Source organism: Oryx dammah, unplaced genomic scaffold (assembly GCF_014754425.2).
Source record: "Oryx dammah isolate SB20612 unplaced genomic scaffold, SCBI_Odam_1.1 HiC_scaffold_26, whole genome shotgun sequence".
In the NCBI taxonomy this organism is placed as follows: Eukaryota; Metazoa; Chordata; class Mammalia; order Artiodactyla; family Bovidae; genus Oryx; species Oryx dammah.
This window is the reverse complement of record NW_024070210.1, coordinates 80,660,093-80,683,537: the sequence shown is the minus strand read 5'-3', so window position 1 is coordinate 80,683,537 and position 23,445 is coordinate 80,660,093. Positions and strand designations below refer to the sequence as shown.

Sequence of the window (23,445 nt, the reverse complement as noted above, 5' to 3'; positions counted from 1 at the left end):
TGTTTAGGGCTCACTTCATTTGTTACCTTTTTATCAAGCATCACAGCCCTGCACTACCTGCTTTCCATTGTCTGACCATTTCCATTGTCTGTCGTTTGTCCAGGTTTCTAGTTGTTTATGAGAGAAGTATAATTTTTGACTCTCATATTCCTTCTTGGCCAGAAATGGCATCGTAGCTTTTAAATCTTCTCAAAGTGTTAGTCACTTAGTTGTGTCCAACTCTTTGTGACCCCATGGACTGTGTAGCCCACCGGGCTTCTCTGTCCATGGCATTTTCCAGGCAAGAATACTAGAGTGGGTAGCCATTCCCTTCAAACCTAGGTCTCCTGAGTTGCAGCAGACTCTTTACCATCTGAACCACCATGCAAGCCCTGAATCCTCTTAGAAAATGAAGTCGCTCAGTCGTGTCCGACTCTGCAATTCCTGTACTGTAGCCCACCAAGCTCCTCTGTCCTTGGGATTCTCCAGGCAAGAGTACTGGAGTGGGGTGCCATTTCCTTCTCATTTAGAGGATTAATGACCCAGTTTCTTCAAAAAAAAAAGAAAGAAAAGTAAGGAGAAAAAAAGAGATGAAAGAAAGAATCAGTAGTTTACCAGACTTACGAGACATATTAATCGTCATAGTATGTAGATCATATTTGGACCCCTATTCAAAAAAATGAAGCAGTGTAAAATAAAATCAGAAACATGAACAGTGATAAAGACATTTGATGGTATTATGGAGTTGTGAAATAAGATTGACCATATTATGAAAACTGTGACTGGAAGATGAGTGCGTGGTAGTTCGTTATACTGTTTTCTGTACTGTCATAAATGTTTGAAAATCTATTTTGCAAACTTAAACATAAATTATTTCAAAATAAAAGTCTCTTAAAATCGCTTAAGGGGTTATTTCCTCTGGACCTCATCATCCAATGCCTCTTTTCCGCGCTTCTGCAGACACATGAACTTGCCACGTTTGTTTTGTTTGTTCCTGCTGAATGGTTTGATTGATTTCCTCAAACTATTGGTCCCTGGGGGTGGGGGCCATGTGTTATTTGACTTGGAATCATAGAATCTGGTACATAACTGGCACATGTTAGATCCTTAATAAATATTTTTGGAACAAATTGTGACTTTTCATGGCATATTGTGATTTCTAGATGTTAAACATTCTAAAATGTGGTCTTTGTTTTGTTGACATTATTCATTAATATTTATTTATCTTACACCTTCAAAACAGCCTGTATTTCAGCATGAAGCCAAACTGTTTATATACCTCTTACAAATCAGGAAAATATAACTCTAAATTGAGGCAGGTTATTGAATGGGTGTGTGTTTGAACTGAGATAGGGTTGTGTTTATCCTCATGGGATGTGTGGTGTAGTTCTTTCCAAGTAAGACAATTATTTCTTCTCCAAGTACAGTATTGTGTATTTCTAAATGTAATGAAAAATGTCCATATTCAAATCTAAGATCAAAATCTATCCTCATACCAACTATAAATTATTTTTTGTTACTTATTTTTTGTTCTTTATTTGCTTAATAAATAGCGATTGGTTGTGATTATAGACATTTTAAGATTAAAAAATCCAATTCTGTTGCTTGCTTTCTTCATTCTGCACATCACCTTCATATTCTGTAGCAGCTCCCTTATCATGGATATTTTCTTTCCTGTTTTCAGTGTAATTTGAACCTCACAAACCCTGAGCTCCAAGGAAAGTGAGTCAGAAAAACAATCATGATGGTTAAGTCAGAGTCTCCTTTTCCAGTAAGTCACCTGGCACCTCAGTGCTTCACATCCATGGTACCTTTTGGTACCCTGGGCTTGGGCACTCACTTGTATTGTGAATTGTCAAATGGTTAGTCATCAAGTTATTTTTGTAACCATATTCTCCTGTGCTCTTTTCCTCTCATTCAGAGTATTTGTAGCAAATGTGAGCACTTTCTCTTGTTATTTCCTTAAAAGTTAAATGCTGTGTTTTCTTTAGGGCCCTTACAATCATATCTAGCATGGTTTTAAAGCTATTTACCTAGCTAAATGCCAGCGACCACAATGATGCCCTCTTGACTTGCTTCCTCAAACTAGTAGGTGAAGTCAGACCTGAGAGGTTTCTAAAGCACTAGAGAAAGTGGCTCAATGACAGTATCAACACCAAGGGAAACAGGCTTGGTTACGGTGAGGACACAGGTAGTTTTCCCCACCAGCCCTGTCTACATCTAATCTCTGCGTCCGTTTATTTACGTCCTTTTCTCTCTTACTTCGTTGGCTTCATTTTGGTTTCAGTTCAGTTCAGTCGCTCAGTCGTGTCCGACTCTTTGCGACCCCATGAACTGCAGCACGCCAGGCCTCCCTGTCCATCACAATTCCCGGAGTCCACCCAAACCCATGTCCATCAAGTCGGTGATGCCATCCAACCGTCTCATCCTCTGTCATCCCCTTCTCCTCCTGCCCTCAATTCTTCCCAGCATCAGGGTCTTTTCAAATGAGTCAGCTCATTGCATCAGGTGGCCAAAGTATTGGAGTTTCAGCTTCAACATCAGTCCTTCCAATGAACACCCAGGACTGATCTCCTTTAGGATGGACTGGTTGGATCTCCTTGCAGTCCAAGGGACTCTCAAGAGTCTTCTCCAACACCACAGTTCAAAAGCATCAGCTTCTTCTGCAGTCAGCTTTCTTGAGAGTCCAACTCTCACATCCATACATGACCACAGGAAAAACCATAGCCTTGACTAGACGGACCTTAGTCGGCAAAGTAATGTCTCTGCTTTTGAATATGCTATCTAGGTTGGTCATAACTTTCCTTCCAAGGAGTAAGCGTCTTTTAATTTCATGGCTGCAATCACCATCTGCAGTGATTTTAGAGCCCAGAAAAATAAAGTCTGACACCGTTTCCATTGTTTCCCCATTTATTTCCCATGAAGTGATGGGACCAGATGCCATGATCTTAGTTTACTAAATGGAGCTTTAAGCCAACTTTTTCACTCTTCTCTTTCACTTTCATCAAGAGGCTCTTTAGTTCTTCTTCACTTTCTGCCATAAGAGTGGTGTCATCTGTATACCTGAGGTTATTGATATTTCTCCCAGCAATCTTGATCCCAGCTTGTGTTTCTTCCAGTCCAGCGTTTCTCATGATGTACTCTGCATATAAGTTAAATAAGCAGGGTGACAATATACAGCCTTGACGTACTCCTTTTCCTATTTGGAACCAGTCTGTTGTTCCATGTCCAGTTCTAACTGTTGCTTCCTGACCTGCATATAGGTTTCTCAAGAGGCAGGTTAGGTGGTCTGGTATTCCCATCTCTTTCAGAATTTTCCACAGTTTATTATGATCATTTTGGTTTATCTTTATAATAACTTGTAACTCTTACTTATAATGACAGGGACCAAGGAGAACATGGATAACTAAAATCTGGAAATGAAGTTCATAATTGATACTACTTGAAAGTCAAAGCCTGAGGCTCTCTTTATATAAAAGTGCAGTGTGACCCCCACCTTGGAGTCGTGTGGTGTTCTGGCCACTGCACCTCAAGGAGACTGCAGAGCTGGACAGCATGAGGGGATGGGTCAAAGTATGATTGGAGGAAATAGGGGGTGTCAGCGATTGGCATTCTTTTTTTATTCAACAGGTATGCAAGATACAAAGATGAATGTTCTCCAGAGTTTTCGATAAAGGGGTAACTAGAAGGGGAGGGACAGAATGACAGACAGGTACACAGACATTACAGTGCCCAGCATCTCCTGACTGCTGGTCTCAGTGCAGATTTTTAGCCCTTATTTTTATGCTGTCCCTGGATATCACCTGATTGCTGACCATTCTTCACTAGAAAGTCCCACTCCTCTAAGCTTCCACACTCCTCATCCTCGACTCGAGTTCTGGCTATTGGCTTCTGTTCTTTTTGTCTTATAATAAATTTGGTATTTCCTAGAGTATTCCACTTCTCTTCCTTCCCATTATCAATTCCAAACCATTTTTCTGCCCCGGCACTTTCAGGGCATTTGGCAGACTCATCAATTAACAGTGGGTTCCTTTGGCTGGGTGGGGGGACAGCATCCCAGGCGAGCTCCCTGGGTGAGTGTCATGCATCCTCCCTTCCTTTGGGGCAGCTTCTGGGTCTTTTTTAAACCCTAGCACAGTGGCTGGCCATAGCAGGAGCTCAGAGACGGTGTGTGTTTCAGTAGCAGCAGGTGCAGTGTGCTGTGGGAGCACAGAGCAAGTCACTTAACTGAGAAAGTTAGAAAATGTGGCACAGAGGAGCCATCTCCTTAAAGGAGATTCCAAGAGGTGGATTTTCAAAGATAAGGAGATCAACTATTAAAATGTAGGAATGTATGAATGACAGGTAGTTAGGTATACAGACTTCCTTTTACTAAATCCCAAAACATTAGAATGAAAAAGCTCTTTCTGAATCTTGAATAAGATGAAGTGTAAATTTAAAAAAAAAGCAAAATATTCTACATCATTGGACAGGTAATAAATTTGTGGATCTCATTCCCAAGAAACTACATTGGCATGAAATATTTTGTTGATTTTCATGAAATTTCATTCTTTCATTCAGTAAAACTTGCTGAATCATCTTTTAAGTGTCAAAGATTATAATGAGTGTTATATGTATCGTGGTTGTGATTGTTTAGTTACTAAGTCGTGTCCGACTCTTTGCAACCCCATGGACTGTAACCCTCCAGGCTCCTCTGTCCATGGGATTCTCCAGGCAGGAATACTGGAGTGGGTTGCCATTTTCTTCTCCAGGGGATCTTCCCTACCCAGGGATTGAACACAAGTCTCCTGCCTTGGCAGGCATATTCTTTACCACTGAGCCACCAAGGTTTCCCATTGTATGTATAATAGTAAGCAAAACAAACGTGGCCCCTGCCTGTCTGGGCTAATAGTCTAGTGAAAAAATAGGCGTTAAACAATCAACACACACACACGTACACACAAACTGATAAGTGCTATGAAAGAAAAAAGTCTGGTGCTGTTGGAAAGTGTCCTAGGGTTACCCAGCTGAGATTTGGGTTAGGGTGAAATGAACAGTGGTTAGAGGTTAACTTGGTAAAAAGTTGGGGAGAAGAGGCAGAGGGAAGAGATGTGTGAAGTTCTAAGGAAGGGTGGTTTGGCTAAGCTGAAGAGTGAGAGCCATAAGATGGCTCATCTCAAAGGTGTTGTCAGGGAGGAAGGCCATACTTGTTCCTGCACAGCCACTCCAGAGTCCTGAACTGAGGGGCTGCAGGAGCTAATCTAGTGACATTTGCTAAACATTGCAATAGTTCCCAAGGATTCAAGGGGTAGTAAGACACAGTACTCTTGCCTGGAAAATCTCATGGACGGAGGAGCCTGGTGGGCTGCAGTCCATGGGGTTGCTAAGAGTCGGACACGACTGAGCAATGTCACTTTCACTTTTCACTTTCATGCATTGGAGAAGGAAATGACAACCCACTCCAGTGTTCTTGCCTGGAGAATCCCAGGGATGGGGCAGCCTGGTGGGCTGCCATCTATGGGGTCGCACAGAGACAGACACGACTGAACCGACTTAGCAGCAGCAGCAGCAAGACACATTCTAGAACCTGCCTTGCACTGCCTAGGGATTCCTCCTCATTCTTATCAGGGACAAAGAAATGTAACTAATTACAGTATAGCATGGTAAGTACAAGATCCTGAGAGAGCATAGAATTCTGAGAGGTCAGCCAGCTTTGCCTTGTGGGGTTTGGTTGGGATAAAGTGGGGTTTTAAAAGACCAGTGAAAAAGGAAGGCCACTTCAGGAACAAGCTCTACAACAAAATCAGTGTGTGAGGAGGGATTGGCTCTCTGAGACCTGGGCATTGGCTGGTGTTGAGGGAGCAGCGAGGAAAGAGCAGTGAGGAAAGAAGCCTAGTGGGATGCCAGGTTGATCACTCGGGGTGGTGACTGGGATGTGTGATGCCACACATGGAGGCAGCCGCATGGAACGGCAGTGTCTGTGGAGAAAACTCTCCCAACCTGGCTGAGCTTACATGGAGGGATGTGTGAGCTAGCCAAGTGAAGTCTCAGGGGACCCACAGTGGACTAGAGGGAGGAAGTCAGAGGACTAGAGGAAGTCAGGCCAGGGCCAGGGACGGCTCATCTATTTTCTAATAAACTTTTTATTCTAGAAGAGCTTTGGATTTACAGAATAGTTGTAAAGATAGTACAGAGTTCCCATAGATGGATTTATTTAGGTCCTGCTTTCATCTCTTCCTTGAGTTTATGCCATATTGGAATGAGAATTCTTGTTTACCCAAATATTCCCACATGCATGCATAGGAGGCTTAATGTGGTTGAAAAGTCAAAACAATATAAAAAGATACATAGTAAAAAATCTTACTTCAACCTCTGCCCCATCCTACTGTTCACTCTCACTCCCTACAGATAATGATCTTTATTAGTTTCTTGTGTACTCATCCTTCCAGTTTTTATAATGTTGTTGTTATTGTTCAGTCGCTAAGCTGTGACTGACTCTTTTGCGTGCCCGCCAGCCTTCGCTGCCCCTAGAATTTTCCAGGTAAGAATACTGCAGTAGGTTGCCATTTCCTTCTCCCTGACTCAGGGGTCAGATCCAGAGCCTGCATTGGCAGGCAGATTCTTTACCACTGAGTCACCAGGGAAGCCCTTTTAAAATGTAAATGCAAGCAGATAATAAGAGTATACCTTGTATGTTCCCTACTTTCCTTATACAAAGATACCACATCAAGGACATTGTTCTGTAGCTTGCTTTCCAGCAGAGCAGTGTACCTCACAGATCAACACATAAAGACCTGCACTGTCCGGGAAGGGAGCTGTAGGCCAGCGGTGGCTACTGAGCACTTGAAATGTGACTGGTACAACTGAAAAACAGAATTTTAACTTTTATTTAAAATTTAGGGGTCTTCGGGTAAAGATGGCGGAGTGTGGTTACAGCTTTTCGCTGACTACGTTCAGCCCGTCTGGTAAACTTGTCCAGATAGAATATGCTTTGGCTGCTGTAGCTGGAGGAGCTCCTTCAGTGGGAATTAAAGCTGCAAATGGTGTGGACTTGGCAACTGAGAAGAAACAGAAATCCATTCTGTATGATGAGCGAAGTGTCCACAAAGTGGAACTAATCACCAAGCATATAGGTTTGGTGTATAGTGGCATGGGCCCAGATTACAGGGTACTTGTGCACAGAGCTCGAAAACTAGCTCAACAGTACTGTCTCGTTTACCAAGAACCCATTCCCACAGCTCAGCTGGTCCAGAGAGTAGCTTCTGTGATGCAGGAATACACCCAGTCAGGTGGTGTTCGCCCATTTGGAGTTTCTTTACTTATCTGTGGTTGGAATGAGGGACGGCCATATTTATTTCAGTCAGATCCATCTGGAGCTTACTTTGCCTGGAAAGCCACAGCAATGGGAAAGAACTATGTGAATGGGAAGACTTTCCTTGAGAAAAGATATAATGAAGATCTGGAACTTGAAGATGCCATTCATACAGCCATATTAACCCTAAAGGAAAGCTTTGAAGGGCAGATGACAGAAGATAATATAGAAGTTGGAATCTGCAACGAAGCCGGATTTAGGAGGCTTACCCCAACTGAAGTTAAGGATTATTTGGCTGCCATTGCATAATAATGCAAATAATGAAGTGACTGAAAATCCAGAATTTCAGATAACTTCTCTACTTAAACATGTTTAAAGTACGTTTTGTTTTGCAGACTTTTTGCATACTTATTTCTACATGGTTTGATGGACGGATGTTTTTAAAATGAGACTTATAAATCATAATAAACTCTTAAATTAAAAAAAAATTAGGTTTAAAAATTAAAGTACTGTAAAATATTTTCCCACTAAACTCTATTGATTTGGTAGGATTGCATTTCACGTTAGCCATTTAAAATACAGCATCTCAGCTGAGATGTGATATAAGTGTGAATCACACACTGGATTTCAAAGACTTAGTACCAAAAAAAAGAGAATATAAACTATCTTAATAATGTTTTACAGTATTTGATCATGTTTTGATATATTAGTTGCTCAGTCATGTCTGACTCTTTATGACCCCATGAACTGTAGCCCACCAGGCTCCTCTGTCCATGGGATTCTCCAGGCCAAGAATACTGGAGTGGGTTGCCATTTCCTACTCCATTTTGATGTATTAAATTAAATACTAAAATTTTACCAGTTTATTTATGTCTTTAAAATGTAGCTAGTAGACAGTGTAAAATTACATAGGTGGCTCAAATTACACTTCTACTGGACAGCACTGATCTAGAGCGTCATGTTTTTTTTACAGTTGTTTAGTATGTCATTGCATAGAGTATCATACTGTAACCAGTCCACTGTTGACATATACTTGAGTTGTTTCCAATCTTCTACCATTAAAAATATGGAAATGCTTAACCCCATCCATGCATCACTTCGTATGTGCAAACTGCTCTGTGAAGGGAATCCTCAGTCCAGCAGAGGCTGCTGGTTGAAGAGTAGAAGCATTCATAATTCTGATAGCACCATGTTGCCTCCATAAGACTGTGCCAGTTTGCACTCCCCCTAGCAATGTGTGTGCACCAGTCTCCCACATACTTCCATTTTAAACAACAGTTTCTACATGTTGGAGATAATAATGAATATGTTTCTTTTTGCTGATTCTGAGAGAGTTTTAAAAAGAAATCACAAATGGTTTGCCTGACTTGTTTTTTCATTACTGAAAAAAAAAAAAAAGACTCCTATTAATGATAGAATTCTTAGAATCAACATTTTAGAATGGTCTTTCTTTTTTTTTTTCCTTTAAAAAAATGTCAAGAAATTAGCCTACAGTTTTCCTGAACAACAAATTTCTTTGCAGGTTGTAGCTTTCATCATATTCAAATCTAGGAAGGGAGATTTGATGAGTTCAGAAACCTTTTTTGTAAAGAGCTGTAGACATCTCGCGTCCCTCCAGCGCCCCCACTGGCTGTGGTGGACTAACACTAAGGCAAATGCAGTAGCTCGATTCTGTATACTGTCGGTTTATCAGTTCCCCGAGTGGGTTATTAGTACTAAATGCTAAGTACTTCTCATGAGCAGCCATAGTCATTAGGCAGCCCATTCTGTTTACATATTAGTGAGCTACAGAAATGTCTATCTTGACACCTTTAGGGTCCAGCAGTTGTCCCTCCCTTGAGATTTATGTGCCCTCCCTCTACTGCTCTGCCTTTTTTGTTTTTTTCAGATTGAAATGAGTAACTAGACATTCAGCATCGCAAACCAAATTGCTTCCGTTTTTCCATTCATAGGAATCTGAAAATAAGATTCTCATGAAGAGAAATCTCACTCTATAGTTGGGGATGTGGCAGATAACTTAATGAATTAGTATAATGGAAACCTTTGGCTTCCAGGAATTATAAACTTGTATTTTGCCAAATCCTAGAGGCGTAACATTGTATTTTATAACAAATATCTTTAATGGTTTGTTGATTTTCAATTTGAAAAGGTTAAGAAAAGCAATACAAGCTGAGACTGTTAATGTTGATCATGATTGAGGAAGAGCACTGAGAAACTGGGATTCATTGGAAGGGCCATCCTTGGCAGTTGGTGATACTGAGTCATTTCTATTGTGCTTAAGTTATAGAATAACTAAATAGACAACTTTCTAATACAAAGGAGCAGCATCACAACTATTCTTCATGTCTCTTTTGCTTCTGTTGCTAATTTTGCTTAATTATTTTGTTTCAGGAGGGATTTTCACTCATTGGTAGCAAGAACTGGTTGAAGATTGTAAGACGCATGGATTGTCTGTTGTTTGGAACAACAATAAAGGTAAGATTCTGTGTGGTGAACTGTTTTTAAGCAACTGTTCATACACTTCTCATCTGCTAAGTGAGTATGGGAGTGGGTGCAGGAGCTTCTCTTTGCAGGTGAAATGGTACTGGGAAGAACACATTTGTTTAAGAAAGGTTTGCATTCTGAGCAAAACATGAAACAAGGACTGTCACGAGGCAGAAGCACAGTTAATAAGGGGACGATGCTGCAGAACCAGGGCTGTGATTGCTTTGTCAATACCTGCCTGGCAGAGCTCTGCGACCATTCTCCATCTCCTTGAACAAATTGGGAGAAGGTGGAGTTACATCATTGCTTGTCTTGCTATTTAGATTTTAAAGGTGGTGTGCTTTCAAATGCTTCACTGAATGTCTTTTCATTTTTCTCTCTTTAATACTAAATAATAATTTCCTTTTTATTTGCTTTCTTGGCTGTATTAAACATAAAGAATGATCCTCATGAAAGCAACATGAAAACTAGTCACCTGTATTATTTTCTTTCAGAAATAACTGTAAAAACCAATCTGTTAACATTCACTGACTAGATAATAACTGAAGTTCAGGTAAAAGATCCTAATTTTTATTGGGCTCATAAACTGAGAGTTGAAAGGTCTTCAAGAGCACCAGCCACTCCAGAGGCTCCCCAGAGAATTCAGAGGGTCCATGAACTGCATGGATTTTCACTGACCTTTAACTGAAATTTATAATTTCGTTCAACAGTGCTTGTTGGCATCAGACCACATTTGCACCAGTAGAAATCACTTTTTAGCTATTTCAGATATCTTCAATGTCATTTATGCTCATCACACCCCAATGTTGTGGTGGTTAGTCCTGCTGCTGGATCTTTTTATTGAGTACGTTAATAAGGAAGCATATATCTTATTAGAGTATAAATTAGTGTTAATAGTGTGATAAATTATCTAAGTATACTTCAGTATAATTGGTTTCCTTTGAACTCGTATATTTTATGTGATTAAAAACATTTTTCTGAGAAGGGGTCCTCTGGCTTCATCTGACTGCCAAAGGGGTCTGAAGCACACACTCAAAACATTCAGGAGCCCGTTTTCATTTTACATGTGAGGGGACTGAATTCAACATAAGCCAGTAGCCAACTAGCTATCAGAAAACTGGACCACCCATTGGTCTCCTGACTCCTATCGATGGTGTCACGTTGAATGAATGTATGTGTCTTGTAAAAAGTTATATTATGCCACGTGTCTGATATTTGAGTTTTAATTTTTTTTCTGTTATTAAATTTTTTTAAATAACTATAAAGGGGAAAATAATTTGACTGCTCAAAAAAATCACTAACATTTTAAAGTTTTTTCTAGGCATATATATTGTATCAGTCAGAATAATGTTCAGATGCATGTGACCAAAATTCCAGGTGTAATGGCCCCACCCTGCAAAATAAAGGGTTATTTTTTTCACTAAATAGAAAAGCCAGAAGCAGGCAGTTGCTGGCAGTTGGCTCAGCAGCTCCGCTGTGCCAAAGTCAATGCCTTTGCAATTCTCTTGGCCTTGCCTCCACATTTTCAAAATGGCTACTACAGCTCTGTCATATTTCCATTCATGGGAAACCAGCTTCATCTGTTCCTTTTATAAGGAAAGCATAAACTTCCCTGTAAGGCTTTCTACCTCCATAGTCCCTGAAAGATGTCTGCTTTTGTCTCAGGGACCAGAACAGTGTAATGTGGTCATCCCGATCTGCCAAGATTAGCCAATGAACGTTTGGCTTATCCAGCCTCTGGTATGGATTGCCTCATGGCGGTGAACAGTGTCTGCCATAAATATAATTTATAATTTGGGGATTGTGGTTTACAAAGGGCTTTGTATCCTGCTTTCCTCACTTAACATTGTATCTGGAACATTATACCAAGGCATATAGTCTTTGAGACATGATTTTCCGTGACTACCTAGTATTTTTATTGTTTGGATGTCCCATGAATTGGTTAACAAATTCTTGATTTTTCAGTATTGTAAAAATGTTTTGATTTTCATTAGGATTTATTTACAGAGTTCTTGAGATGAAAGTACTAGAAGTATGAATGTGTATTTCACAGATGTGCCCTCTGGATAGGTCGTTCCTGTTTCTACAACACTGATGATCTGTAAAAATGCCTATTTGTCCAAGTCCTCTCCAACAGGGTGATATAATTTAAATTTAAAAACTAATTTCTAATTTGATAAGCAAAAATGAGCATCTTCCTTTAATTTTCATTTCTTTGGTAACTAGTGAGAATGAATATTTTTGTGTGTGTTTGTTAGCCAGCCATCTGTATTTCTTCTGTGAATCACCATCTACCGCTTTTGCCTAATTTTTCTCTTCAAAGTCTTTACTCTTTATGTGTAGAGATTACATGTTAAATACATGTTACATGTATTTTGTGTAGTTACATAATTTTAAAAGTGATTATGTATATACCATATACTTTATATGTATATTTTTAAATATTCAAGTTTAGGATCCTTTTGCCTGTTGTTATTGGAATGGTATTCTTTATCCAAAGATATTTCTAGCTGTCTAGTACTAGATTTTTTCTGAATTATTTTAAATTTAGCCTCCTTACTAAACTGCTATTAGCTCTGGTAATTTAATTTCTAGGAAAGTAATTTTATAATCTGCAAACAAGGATAATTTTCTTCCCATAGTTTATACTTACTACTTTTCTCACCTTACTGGATTATCTAGATCTTCCAGAACACTGTAATTTGACAGTTATACAGTCATCCTTGACATCTTGCTGACTTGAATGGGAACAAGTGTGTAGACATTAAGAATATTTCTGCCTGTTGATTGGATATTCTTTACCATGTTAGGGAGATACTATAGTTTATTCAACTATAGTTTATTTACTAAAACTTTTATCAGGATTACATATTAAATTTTAACTCCTATCAAGATCATTATTTGTTTCACTTTTTTAAATCCTTTGATATATTAATACTGAGCCAACACACTGTTATTTTTGCCTTATTTGGCAAAGGGTATACAACGTTTTTGTTTCTTACCTTGGATAACTTGTAGTTATAAGTATTGCAAAACAAACATTTTTCTATAAATTGATAAATAGAAATATTTAGAAATAAAATGTTTGTTCCTTTAACAGAAATTTAACATAAATTCAAGGGGCAATAAAGATTATGTTTCTTTTCTCTTTGGCTGAAATAAGTAGATTGTAAAAGATCTGCCTATTTGTAATATGAGCTTCTTTTTTATTCAGTAATTGTAATCAAAATGATCTTGGCTGATTGGCTAACAGTCGACATTTAATTCCTTATGTGAAAAGACTGATTCAAAGGAATAATCCTAAACTACTGTTGTAACTCACCTCCAATAACTCACCAAAGAATATTTTCATGGTTCTCTTTGGCCTCAGCTTTGAGTATCACCTCTTGGTTTCAAAACAAAGGATCAAAGAAAACGTGAAGTCCTTTTTCCATACTCCCCCACCCCCAATTTCTACTTAGAGGAATTCACTGCTAGTGGGGGGTAAACTGCTCCAGTTGAGGTCCTAGTGATGATGGGAAATTCTTACAGATCTGGGTGATGAATCTAAAACCAGCAGGAAGACATGGCCATGTTTGTGAGGATTCTCACACCTCCTCGGCTGTCTTCCTATGTGGTGCTGACTGGGCCCATGCCTTCGTGTTGCTGATACCCTGATACATTAGCTACAGAGCCTGCAGCTTAAGATCTCTGTATGGAGATGCCATTCACACTTGTGAGTCAGTATTTAATGGGCCCAATGTTTCCCAGAAGGTGAAGCCTCATTTTCTTGTGTGTACATGAAGATAAGTGTAAAGAGATAAACACTTATCCTTAATGTTTGTTTCTTCACGGAGTTTTCTATTAGTTGTAAGAACATAAGTATTTTGAAGGAGGGTGGGAACGCTTTAACATATGTCACCACTTTTGTTGTTGTTCTTCAGCCACTAAGTTGTGTCCAACTCTTTGCGACCCCATGGACGTCAGGCTTCCCTGTCCTTTACTATCTCCTGGATCTGCTCTCTTCTCTCTCCTTCATTAAGTGGCTCTTTAGTTCCTCTTTGCTTTCTGCCATTAAGGTGGTGTCATCTGCATATCTGAGATTATTGATATTTCTCCTGGCAATCTTGATTCCAGCTTGTGATTCATTCAGCCCAGCGTTTCACATGATGTACTGTGAAATAAATAAGCAGGGTGATTAATATACAGCCTTGGCATACTCCTTTCCCAATTTTGAACCAGCTGTTCCATGTCTGGTTCTAACTGTTGCCTCTTGACCTGTGTACAGGTTTCTCAGGAGGCAGGTAACATGGTCTGGTATTCCCAACTCTCAGAATTTTCTAGTTTGTTTTGATTCTACAGTCAACGGCTTTAGTGTAGTCAATGAAGCAGATGTTTTACTGGAATTAGCTTGCTTTTTCTATGACGCAGTGGATGTTGGCAATTTGATCTCTGGTTTTTCTGTCTTTTCTAAATCCAGCTTGTACATCTGGGAATTCTTGGTTCACGTACTGCTGAAGCCGGACTTGAAGGATTTTGAGCATTACCTTGCTAGCATGGGAAATGAGTGCAATTGTGCAGTAGTTTGAACATTCTTTGGCACAGCCCTTCTTATGATTGGAATGAAAACTGACCTTTTCCAGTCCTGTGGCCATTGCTCACTTTTCCAAATTTGCTAGCCTATTGAACACAGCAGTTTCACAGCATCATCTTTTAGTATTGGAAATAGCTCAGCTGGAATTCCATCACTTCCATTAGCTTTATTCATAATAATGCTTCCTAAGTCCATCCTAAAGGAGATCAGCCCTGGGTGTTCTTTGGAAGAAATGATGCTAAAGCTGAAACTCCAGTACTTTGGCCACCTCATGCGAAGAGTTGACTCACTGGAAAAGACTGATGCTGGGAGGGATTGGGGGCAGGAGGAAAAGGGGACGACAGAGGATGAAATGGATGGATGGCATCACCGACTCAATGGATGTAAGTCTGAGTGAACTCCGGGAGTTGGTGATGGACAGGGAGGCCTGGTGTGCTGCGATTCATGGGGTCGCAGAGTTGGACACGACTGAGCGACTGAACTGAACTGAAGCCTCACTTGACTTCACATTCCAGGATGTCTGGTTCAAGGTGAATGACCACACCATCATGGTTATCTGGGTCATTAAGGCCTTTTTTTGGTACAATTCTGTGTGTTCTTGCCACCTCTTCTTAATATCTTCTGCTTTTGTTAGGTCCATACCATTTCTGTCCTTTATTGTGCCCATCTTTGCATGAAATGTTCCCTTGGTAACTCTATAATTTTCTTGAAGGCACTTAAAATATAGTAATTTGGGGGACTCCCTGGCTTCCCAGTGGTTAGGACTCTGTGCTTTCACCGCTGAGGGCCCAGGTTTAATCCCTGTCTGGGAAACTAAAGACCTCACAAGCCATGTGGCATGGCCAGTAGTTTCCTTAGATGATAGATACCAGAGACTGTCTATTTGGGACAGTTCATGGCCATTGTATATGCATGAAAGACTTTCATTTCACAAGGAGCTCTTTCTTTTAATTCTGGCATAAAAAGAAATTGCCTCCAGATTTTCAACCTAGGAGTCCTTTGGTTGACCAAGTGGCAGGTTTCCTGTTGTGGTATCTTGATGCTAAGGACGTGGGATGAAGATGTAGCTCATTTTCAGATTTCTCCTGATGTACCTTGGCTTTATCTTGGGGCCACATGTATTGAAGTGGTATTTCTGGTTTCGGATGATAAGTTCAAATTCTGTCTGAGAATTTTATAGAAGGAACATGGAGCAAGTCAACAGTTACACTATCAGACATACAACTTTCCTTGTCATTTCCTGGAACTACATTCCAAAGAAACACTAACTGTCCAAACTCATTGTTGTGTACACTCACATAGATAGATAGCTCCAGACAAGTGGTCTGAAATTTTTGCCCTGCTCATATACTTAATCTGTTCTGTATATAGTTTTCTATCCTATCTAGCGATGAGGTGCAATTTTTTATGTGACTACTTCTCAAAAGGTTGATTACAGAATCATCATGGAAATAGCTGATACAAAGGTGCTACATAGAGATGTCCCTGTTTGCAGTCTAAACTAGGGAGAGGTGGAAATAGCTAATTAATTGTAAACAAGAAAGCTCAGTTTCACAGAAGATTCATAGAATTAGCAAAAACTCAATGTGGAGTTCTCTTTATCAGTTCTTCCCCATTCCTTCAGGGAAGTTAGCTTTCAAAGACTCTTGATAATTTGGGGATTATTCATCCAAGAGAAAAATGGCTAAGGAAATGAATAGGCAATACTCAAAAGTATTCATATTTTTTCATTGTTGGAGGGGGCAATGATAATGGATTACCTTTATACTCAGGGGAAGAAATTTAATGAATTAAAAAATGAAGAGAACCCAAGAGAGGCAGTGAAGGGGCAGCAGTGTCGATGGACACGCCACCTTACCACTGCCTGGCCATGCCGAGTTTCCTGTATCCTAAAGACGTGGTTTTGCTTGATGGTTTTATCTAAAAATTTAAATCGTGTAAATTGTGAACAAGAAAATCAAGGATTTCTGCTTACAGCAACTTTCAGGATTTTGTTAACTGTAGTTAGAAACATTTTCCAGTTAGTAATGTGATTTGTGTATTTAAAAAATACAAAATGCTATTACTGTGCTAGCATCTGAATTTCTTTACAGAAGAAATTGAATAAAGGTACACAATACATATCACCTATTTTGGGAGGCTTTTGGATAAGCTGAGTCTGCTAAAACTAGACAAGATATCAGACTAGGAAAAAAGGAAACTACTTCTGTTAAAATAATAGGTTCATTGTTGTTATTGATACAATTTAGTTCTATTTTTAAACTTACAGTAAAATAAATTTGATGTAGTTGCCACACTTAAAAATTTTAATTGCATCTCTCCCACATTTGCTGGTTTGCCAGGGGATATAAATCATACAGCTAATTAAAGGCAGCACGTGATTGATTGGTCTGTGTGATTTGTAGGAAGTCTGGCCTCTTTAAGGATAAAAGGGCACTGCAAATTAATGAGATACATTGGCTGTTAGCGTTTGCCTGTCCCCAGATCCCCAGTTTTGTTTTTCAGATTCACTGGCTTGTTTAATGTGGTATCTCTCTGGCTAGCTCTTCTATATACTCAGGTTTGGAAATTTTTGTTCAGCCAGGACTGTTAGCTTCACTGATTCTCCACCTAAGCAATCAGACGGTATGCAATCTTTGTTCCAAAGTAAGATGAAACATGGATCTTTTACTGCAGCCAGTATAGCAACCTTCCTAGTCTTTATGATGGGCTTTTCCATTTTTGCTGATGTCAGTCCCTTGAAGGAAATGAATAGATTATGAGGCACACCTCCCAAAAGGGAAAAGAAAACTAATGGCTTTTCTATGCCCATATCAACAGTCTAGGGTAACTGCTCCCTTATTGACACCCCTTCCCCTGCAAACAAAGGGAAGACCCCACAGTAAATAGAAGTAAAGTGATATGACGAGGGTTGCTGAGGATAACTTTTGATTTATCACACAGAACAAGAGTCGTATGTTCCGGGTACAGTTTAGTGGAAGCTCCAGAGAGCAGGCACTGGAACACTGCTACAGCTGCGTGCAGAACCTAGCCCAGTACATCACCGTCCAGGTGCCCGACGGAATCAGCCAGTTCAGGCCAAGCCCTGGCCAAGGGAAGGGCTGTGTGCAGAGCATCCTGCCACAGTATGGCGTAAGTACGCAAGCAGGCGGATCAGAAACCTGAGAAGGGAATGCTCTGTGGGGGCCAAAACCACAGTGGGATTTGCCGAGTCCACCACACTTGTCGCCTAAAGATATCTAAGGTTGACCGACTGACTTGTATTGACATACATATAATTATGGTGTTAGTTTCAGGCATACAATATAGTGATTTGATATTTTTATACATTACAAAATGATCGCAACATCTAGTTACCATCTGTCAGCACACAAAAGCATTGCAGTATTACTGACTATATTCCCTGTGCTGTACATTATATCCCTATGACTCATTTGTTTTTAATTTTTTAAAGAAGGCTTCCTTAGTTCTCGCTGCCCTGGGTCTTCAGTGCTGGGCGGGCTGGTCTCCTCTGGCTGCCGGGAGCGGGCTTCTCACTGCAGCAGCCTCTCGTGGCAGAGCACAGCCTCTAGGCGCGTGGGCTTCAGAAGGTGTGGCCCATGAGCTTAGCTGCTCCACCGCATGTGGGGGCCCAGACCAGGGCCCGCAGCCCTGTCCCGGGAATTGGCAGGGGGACTCTTAACCCCGGGACCACTAGGGAAGCCCATTCATTGGTAACTGAAGTTTGTGATTCACAATCTCAGTCACCTGGTTTGCCTATCCCGCCAGGTCTGCAGCCATGTTTGTTCTCTGTGTTTACGAGTCATTTTATATTTGTTTTTAGATACTACATATTTTATTGTGTATATATTGGGTGGGCCAAAAAGTTCATGCAGCTTTTTCTGTAACATCATAGGGAAAAACCTAAATGAACTTTTTGGCCCACCCTGTATATACACACACACCTCATTTTTGTATATATTCCAGTGTGTGTGTGTATACATATACACACACATACCTCATCTTTATCCAGTCATTTATTGACAGACACTTAGTTGTTTCTATATCTTGGCCACTGTAAACAATGCTGCAGTAAACATAAGGGGGAAATATCTTTTTGAATTAGTTTTTGTTTTCTTTGGATAAATAACCAGAAGTGGAACTATCAGATCATATGATAATTGTTTTTAATTTTTAGAGAAACCACCATACTGTTTTCCATAGTAGGTACCAATTTATATTCCCACCAGCAGTGCATAAGGGTTCCCTTTTCTCCACATCCTCACCAACACTTATTTCTTGTCTTTCTGATGACAGCCATTCTGACAGTTGTGAGGTACTATCTTGTGGTTTGGTTTGCAGTTCCCTGATGATGAGTGACGTTGAGCATCTTTTCATTTGCCTCAGGCAAGGGCAACAAAAGCAAAAAATAAACAAATGGGACTAAATCCAACTAAAAAGCTTCGCATAGTAAAGAAAATCATCAACAGAACAAAATGTTTCAACACGTGGAAGACCTGTACAACCCAGTGAGTGGGAGAAGGTATTTGCAAATGATACATCCAGTAGAGGGTTAATACCCAAAATAACAAGAACTCATACAACTCAGTATCAAATAAAACAATCTGATTAAAAAATGGGCAGAGGACTTGAATAGACATTATTCCAGAGAAGACACTGAGTTATTTTTTTAATTCAAGGTTGATTCTCACTGTAGGTACATATAAGGCTAGAAATTAGATTAGCTGGGAGTCTCAGGTATATCATGGGTGTTACTATAGTAGAGTGGTTCTCAGAGTATGATCCATGGACCCTTCCCTGATACCTTTTCAGGAATCCACAAAGTCCACATTATTTTTGCCATAATACTCACATATTATTTGTCTCTTCCTGCATTGATACTTGTTATTTAATGGGACAGAAACAGTGTGAGCAAAGCTGCTCTCACCTTAGCATAGATCAAGGCAGTGGCAGCTAGCTGTACCAGTAGTCATGTTCTTTCTTCACTGTCACTGCAGTAAGAACCAACAAAACCATCTGCGTTCTGAAGCACGATAGCTTCCTCCTAGGAAAGCACCTGTATGACAGCACTGGGTACTGAACCAGCTTCTCTTTATGGAACACCATTATTACTTAACAACAGATGAACTATGATTATTTAGATTTGGGTGGCTAGTGGACATTTTCTCAAGTGAATGTAGTTACTTCAAGTAACTACAAGAAAAGTACTTCAAGAAAACAATTGATAGTATTTATTGACAATGATGAAATAACCTTTCCAAGTGAAAATTAGGATCTTGGAAAACTTGTACCTGCCACTTGAGCTTCACAGCTTCCTAACCCAGAAGACTTTCTTGATGGTATGGGTAATGAACATGATTTTTAAAATAACTACATCACAAAATGTTCCAACACGTGGAAGACCTGTACAACCCAGTGAACCAGTATTTTTCAAGTGGCAAATACATGGTGCTACAAAACCACACATGGACGAAAGATCCGAAGTGTGAGCTCAATCACTGGATTCTGTTTGTTTTTGTGCCTGTTAACTTCCCTCACCTGTTTCTCTATTTTACTGTCCCATTCCCCTCTCCTGTTTATTCTGTCTTTGAGTCTAGTTGTTTATCCATGCCTTTTAATTTCCACATATAAGTGAAAGCATACAGTACTTGTCTTTCTATGATTTACTTCACTTAGCATAATATCTTCTAAGTCCATCCATTTTGTCACAAGTGACAAGATCTCTTTTATGGCTGAATAACCACATTCTCTTTATCCAGTCATCTATCAATAGACACTTAGGGTTAATCTGCTCCCACATCCTGGCTACTGTGAATATTGCTGCAGTGAACACAGGGGTGCATATATCTTTTTGAATATTTTCATTTTCTTTGGAAAAATACCCAGAACTGGGATTACTGTATCATACGCTAGTCCTGTTTGTTGTTGTTTTTTAATTTCTCTTCAATAAATGGTGTTGGGGAAAACTGGACTTTCTCATACCATATAAAATCATACAAAAATAAAATCAAAAGGGATTAAAGACTTAAATGTAAGGCCTGAAACCATAAAACTCCTAGAAAACATAGGCAGTACACTTTTTGACATCTTGGCAATATTTTTATGGATCTCCTCAAGCAAGGGAAATAAAAGCAAAACTAAAAAAAAAAATCACTGTTTTTTGTGATCACTGTTGCACCGCAAGGGAAGCTATTAACAAAATTAAGAAGGCTGCCTACTAAGTGGGAGAAGATATTTACAAATGGTATATCTGATAAAGGGTTACTATTCAAAATATTCAAAAGAACTCATACAAATCAACATTTAAAAAAAAATTATAAAATGGACAGAAGGCCTGAATAGACATTTTTCCAAAGACATACAGATAGCTAGCAGACACGTGAAAAGATGCTAGTGTCACTTATCATCAGGGAAATGCAAATCAAAACCACAATGAGATATCCTCACACCTATCACAGTGGCTCTTGTCAAAAAGACAAGGCATGGAGAAAAGGGGACCCTTGGCGCACTCTTGGTGGGAATGTAAACCGGCACAACTGCTATGGAAACCAGTCCAGAGATTCCACAGACCAAAGGATTTTAATATAACGAGTATAAAAAGTTCATTGCTATGATTTAAGATTCTGTGTTGAAACTAGCCTTTAAGAAACTATCACTTGTTGAATTTTGATGTCAGATCAAAGAGTATCCACAATTAGCTGAAAACATTTTTAAAAAATAACTTTTTCCATCTATATATCTGTATGAAGCCAGATTTTATGTACTTCAACCAAAGCAACATGTTGTCAGATTGAGTGCAGAAGTAGATATGAGAGTCCAGCTAGATATTAAAAGAGAATAGCAAAAATTATATTTTTGTTAGGAAAGTTATTTTCATTAATGTTTTTAATACTAACATATAATAGATTTTTAATTTTAAATGAATATTTAAAACTTTTAATTCCTGACATATAAATATCAGATAGATGTAACTCAAAAGCTGTCTGAGGGCCTCAGTAGTTTGTAGGAATGTAAAGGAGTCTTGTGATAAAACTTTTGAGAATCAGTTACAGAATTTCTCCTGCAGGTACATCTTCAAGCATTTAGTCCCACATGCTGCTAGCATAAGCTACCTCTGCTCTTAGGATGAAATTCCAGTTTCAGGCTGGGTTTTTTATTTTCTATTTTGAGCAATGACTTTCCAAACCTGGCTTTCCATTACTTCATCCTGAAAGTTCCCCTTAAACTAACTGGGCCAAGACAATTCATTTTTACTGTTTTATCACCAACTTTCTTTTCATAGCGTATCTGGGGCAAACAGATTTTATATTATTTATCATAAAAAGTTTTTCTTTAAACAAGTACTGTATGGTTTCCCTTTGATTATATTTAGTTTGCCATATCATATTTTAATGTTTAAGAATTCTTCCCGTTCATTTGTTTCTGCATGACTTTTTGTGAACATGTCTTAACACTAAAGCTGGTTTTCTTACAAACCTTGGATCTAATTTAAAACATTCTGCCTCATCAGCTTCTATTAAGAATCCCCTCTCTAAAAATGGAATGATGTGGCTTATTATAAGATACTTTGTTGCTTAACGATCCTTTACCCCTTAAATAGATCACCTTTCTTTGTAGGTGTCACTGACCAGCTATTAGACTGAGATTATAGTACCCAGTGCATGCATGGGGTGCAATAGGAACCAAACAGGGTCCCAGAATTTGGGAACTAGGTCCGGAATGCCCCATAAAGGTAATGATATACATGACATATATATAGTAAAGACATACACACATCAGGGTAGAACCTAAATACAACTATCTAAGTATGAAAAGAAAAACTGAAACAGTACCTTAAAGTAGGCTGTGGGTCGTTAACTACAGTGGCAGATGAAGGCCCTGGCTCTCTATTTAAGCTCATCCCAAACACCAAGGTAGAAACATCCCCAAAGTGGCTAGAAAATGTTCATGTCTTTTCTTGATTCTGTATTCAAGGCCTCCTTGGATCTATAGTTTGGTGTTCTGGGTAGATGAGATGTAGAGTGTTGTACAAAAGACCATAGGCTTTGGAATCCAAATGGATTTAGGTTTGAATCCTTGCCCTGTTAGTAGCTATGTGTTCTCATGCAAGTCACTTACCATGTAGTGAGACCGAAATTCTGTCTATAAAGCACCTAGGACAATTCCTGGCAAATACTTAAGAGGATTCATTATTACTGCCAGTCCTGTTACCTTTTCAGATCTGCCTTGCTTTGCAGGTGAACAAATAAGCATACCAGTCTTTTATTATCAAGGGTCAGCACTCACCAGTCAGTAGGGCCATAGTGAGATGAGGTGTCTGAGGCTACAGAGCAGGAGACGAAAACTCCTAAGGCTTGCCCTTAGCTGCTGCTGTTCAAATTTGGTATCATGCTCCCTTTTTCAGAATCCAGCTCCAGAGGTGCAAGCTCTGGCCAAGCTTTAAGAGGCCTCCTCATTCAGGTGTCTTTTTCCCAGTACCTGTATTACTTTTGTCTAAAATAATTTTTTTTTTTTTTTTTGCCAATTAAAGGTAATTCCGTATCTTTTTATTTCAGGTTCTTGAGTCACTTCCTGGCTTGCCTCTGCCTTGTAATTTTGCTAATTGTGGCCTAACCAGGTGTTTCTCAACCTGAGGGCTTCTGAGGCAACCCAGCCTATGACAGTTCCTAGTTCTTCCTCTGTTAGCACTAGAAGTCCAGGAGGTGGCAGCCAAGGGCTCACTCCTGTGTGCATAGCACCTGCCATCTGTGTGCACTCAGGTGGACTGTCCAGTCCTTAGAGCCATCCTACTGACTTCCACTGCTTCCATCACATTTGGCTGTAGATCAGTGGCATATGAATTTTGGTTAGTCTTTCCTAGTTGTTTGAAAACATGGTGTGAGCTGAACTGATGTCTCCTAGGAAAACTTCAGAGCTGGAAGAAACACTAGGCAGTGGAATCGGACTTTTCTAGATGAAGGAAAATGGGGTTTGCCCAAGGATTCCAGACTCAGTAAAGCCTCTGACCTTTTAGCTCATTTAGTATTCCTGACTAGTTTTCTTTCCTTTGTTTTTCTTCCTCTCGGTCCCACCACCCCATTTTTGGTGCCTCCAGATACAGATTTCTGCTAACACCCAC

General features: G+C 39.6%; 2 protein-coding genes across 2 annotated transcripts in view; both read left to right on the top strand.

Moving 5' to 3' along the window:
- The window catches only part of REC114 (REC114 meiotic recombination protein), a 112,345-nt gene that overhangs the window by 84,115 nt on the left and 4,785 nt on the right, over window positions 1–23,445 (top strand). Inside the window, exons 3-4 of the mRNA XM_040227380.1 lie at window positions 9,662–9,745; window positions 17,271–17,459. Of these exons, the coding sequence (XP_040083314.1) occupies window positions 9,662–9,745; window positions 17,271–17,459 (273 nt within the window). The remainder of the gene's footprint in view (window positions 1–9,661; window positions 9,746–17,270; window positions 17,460–23,445) is intronic.
- Window positions 6,863–7,758, top strand: LOC120853499 (proteasome subunit alpha type-2-like). The gene has a single exon (XM_040227381.1). The coding sequence runs from the start codon at window positions 6,875–6,877 to the stop codon at window positions 7,577–7,579; it is 705 nt and encodes a 234-aa protein (XP_040083315.1). The 5' UTR covers window positions 6,863–6,874; the 3' UTR covers window positions 7,580–7,758.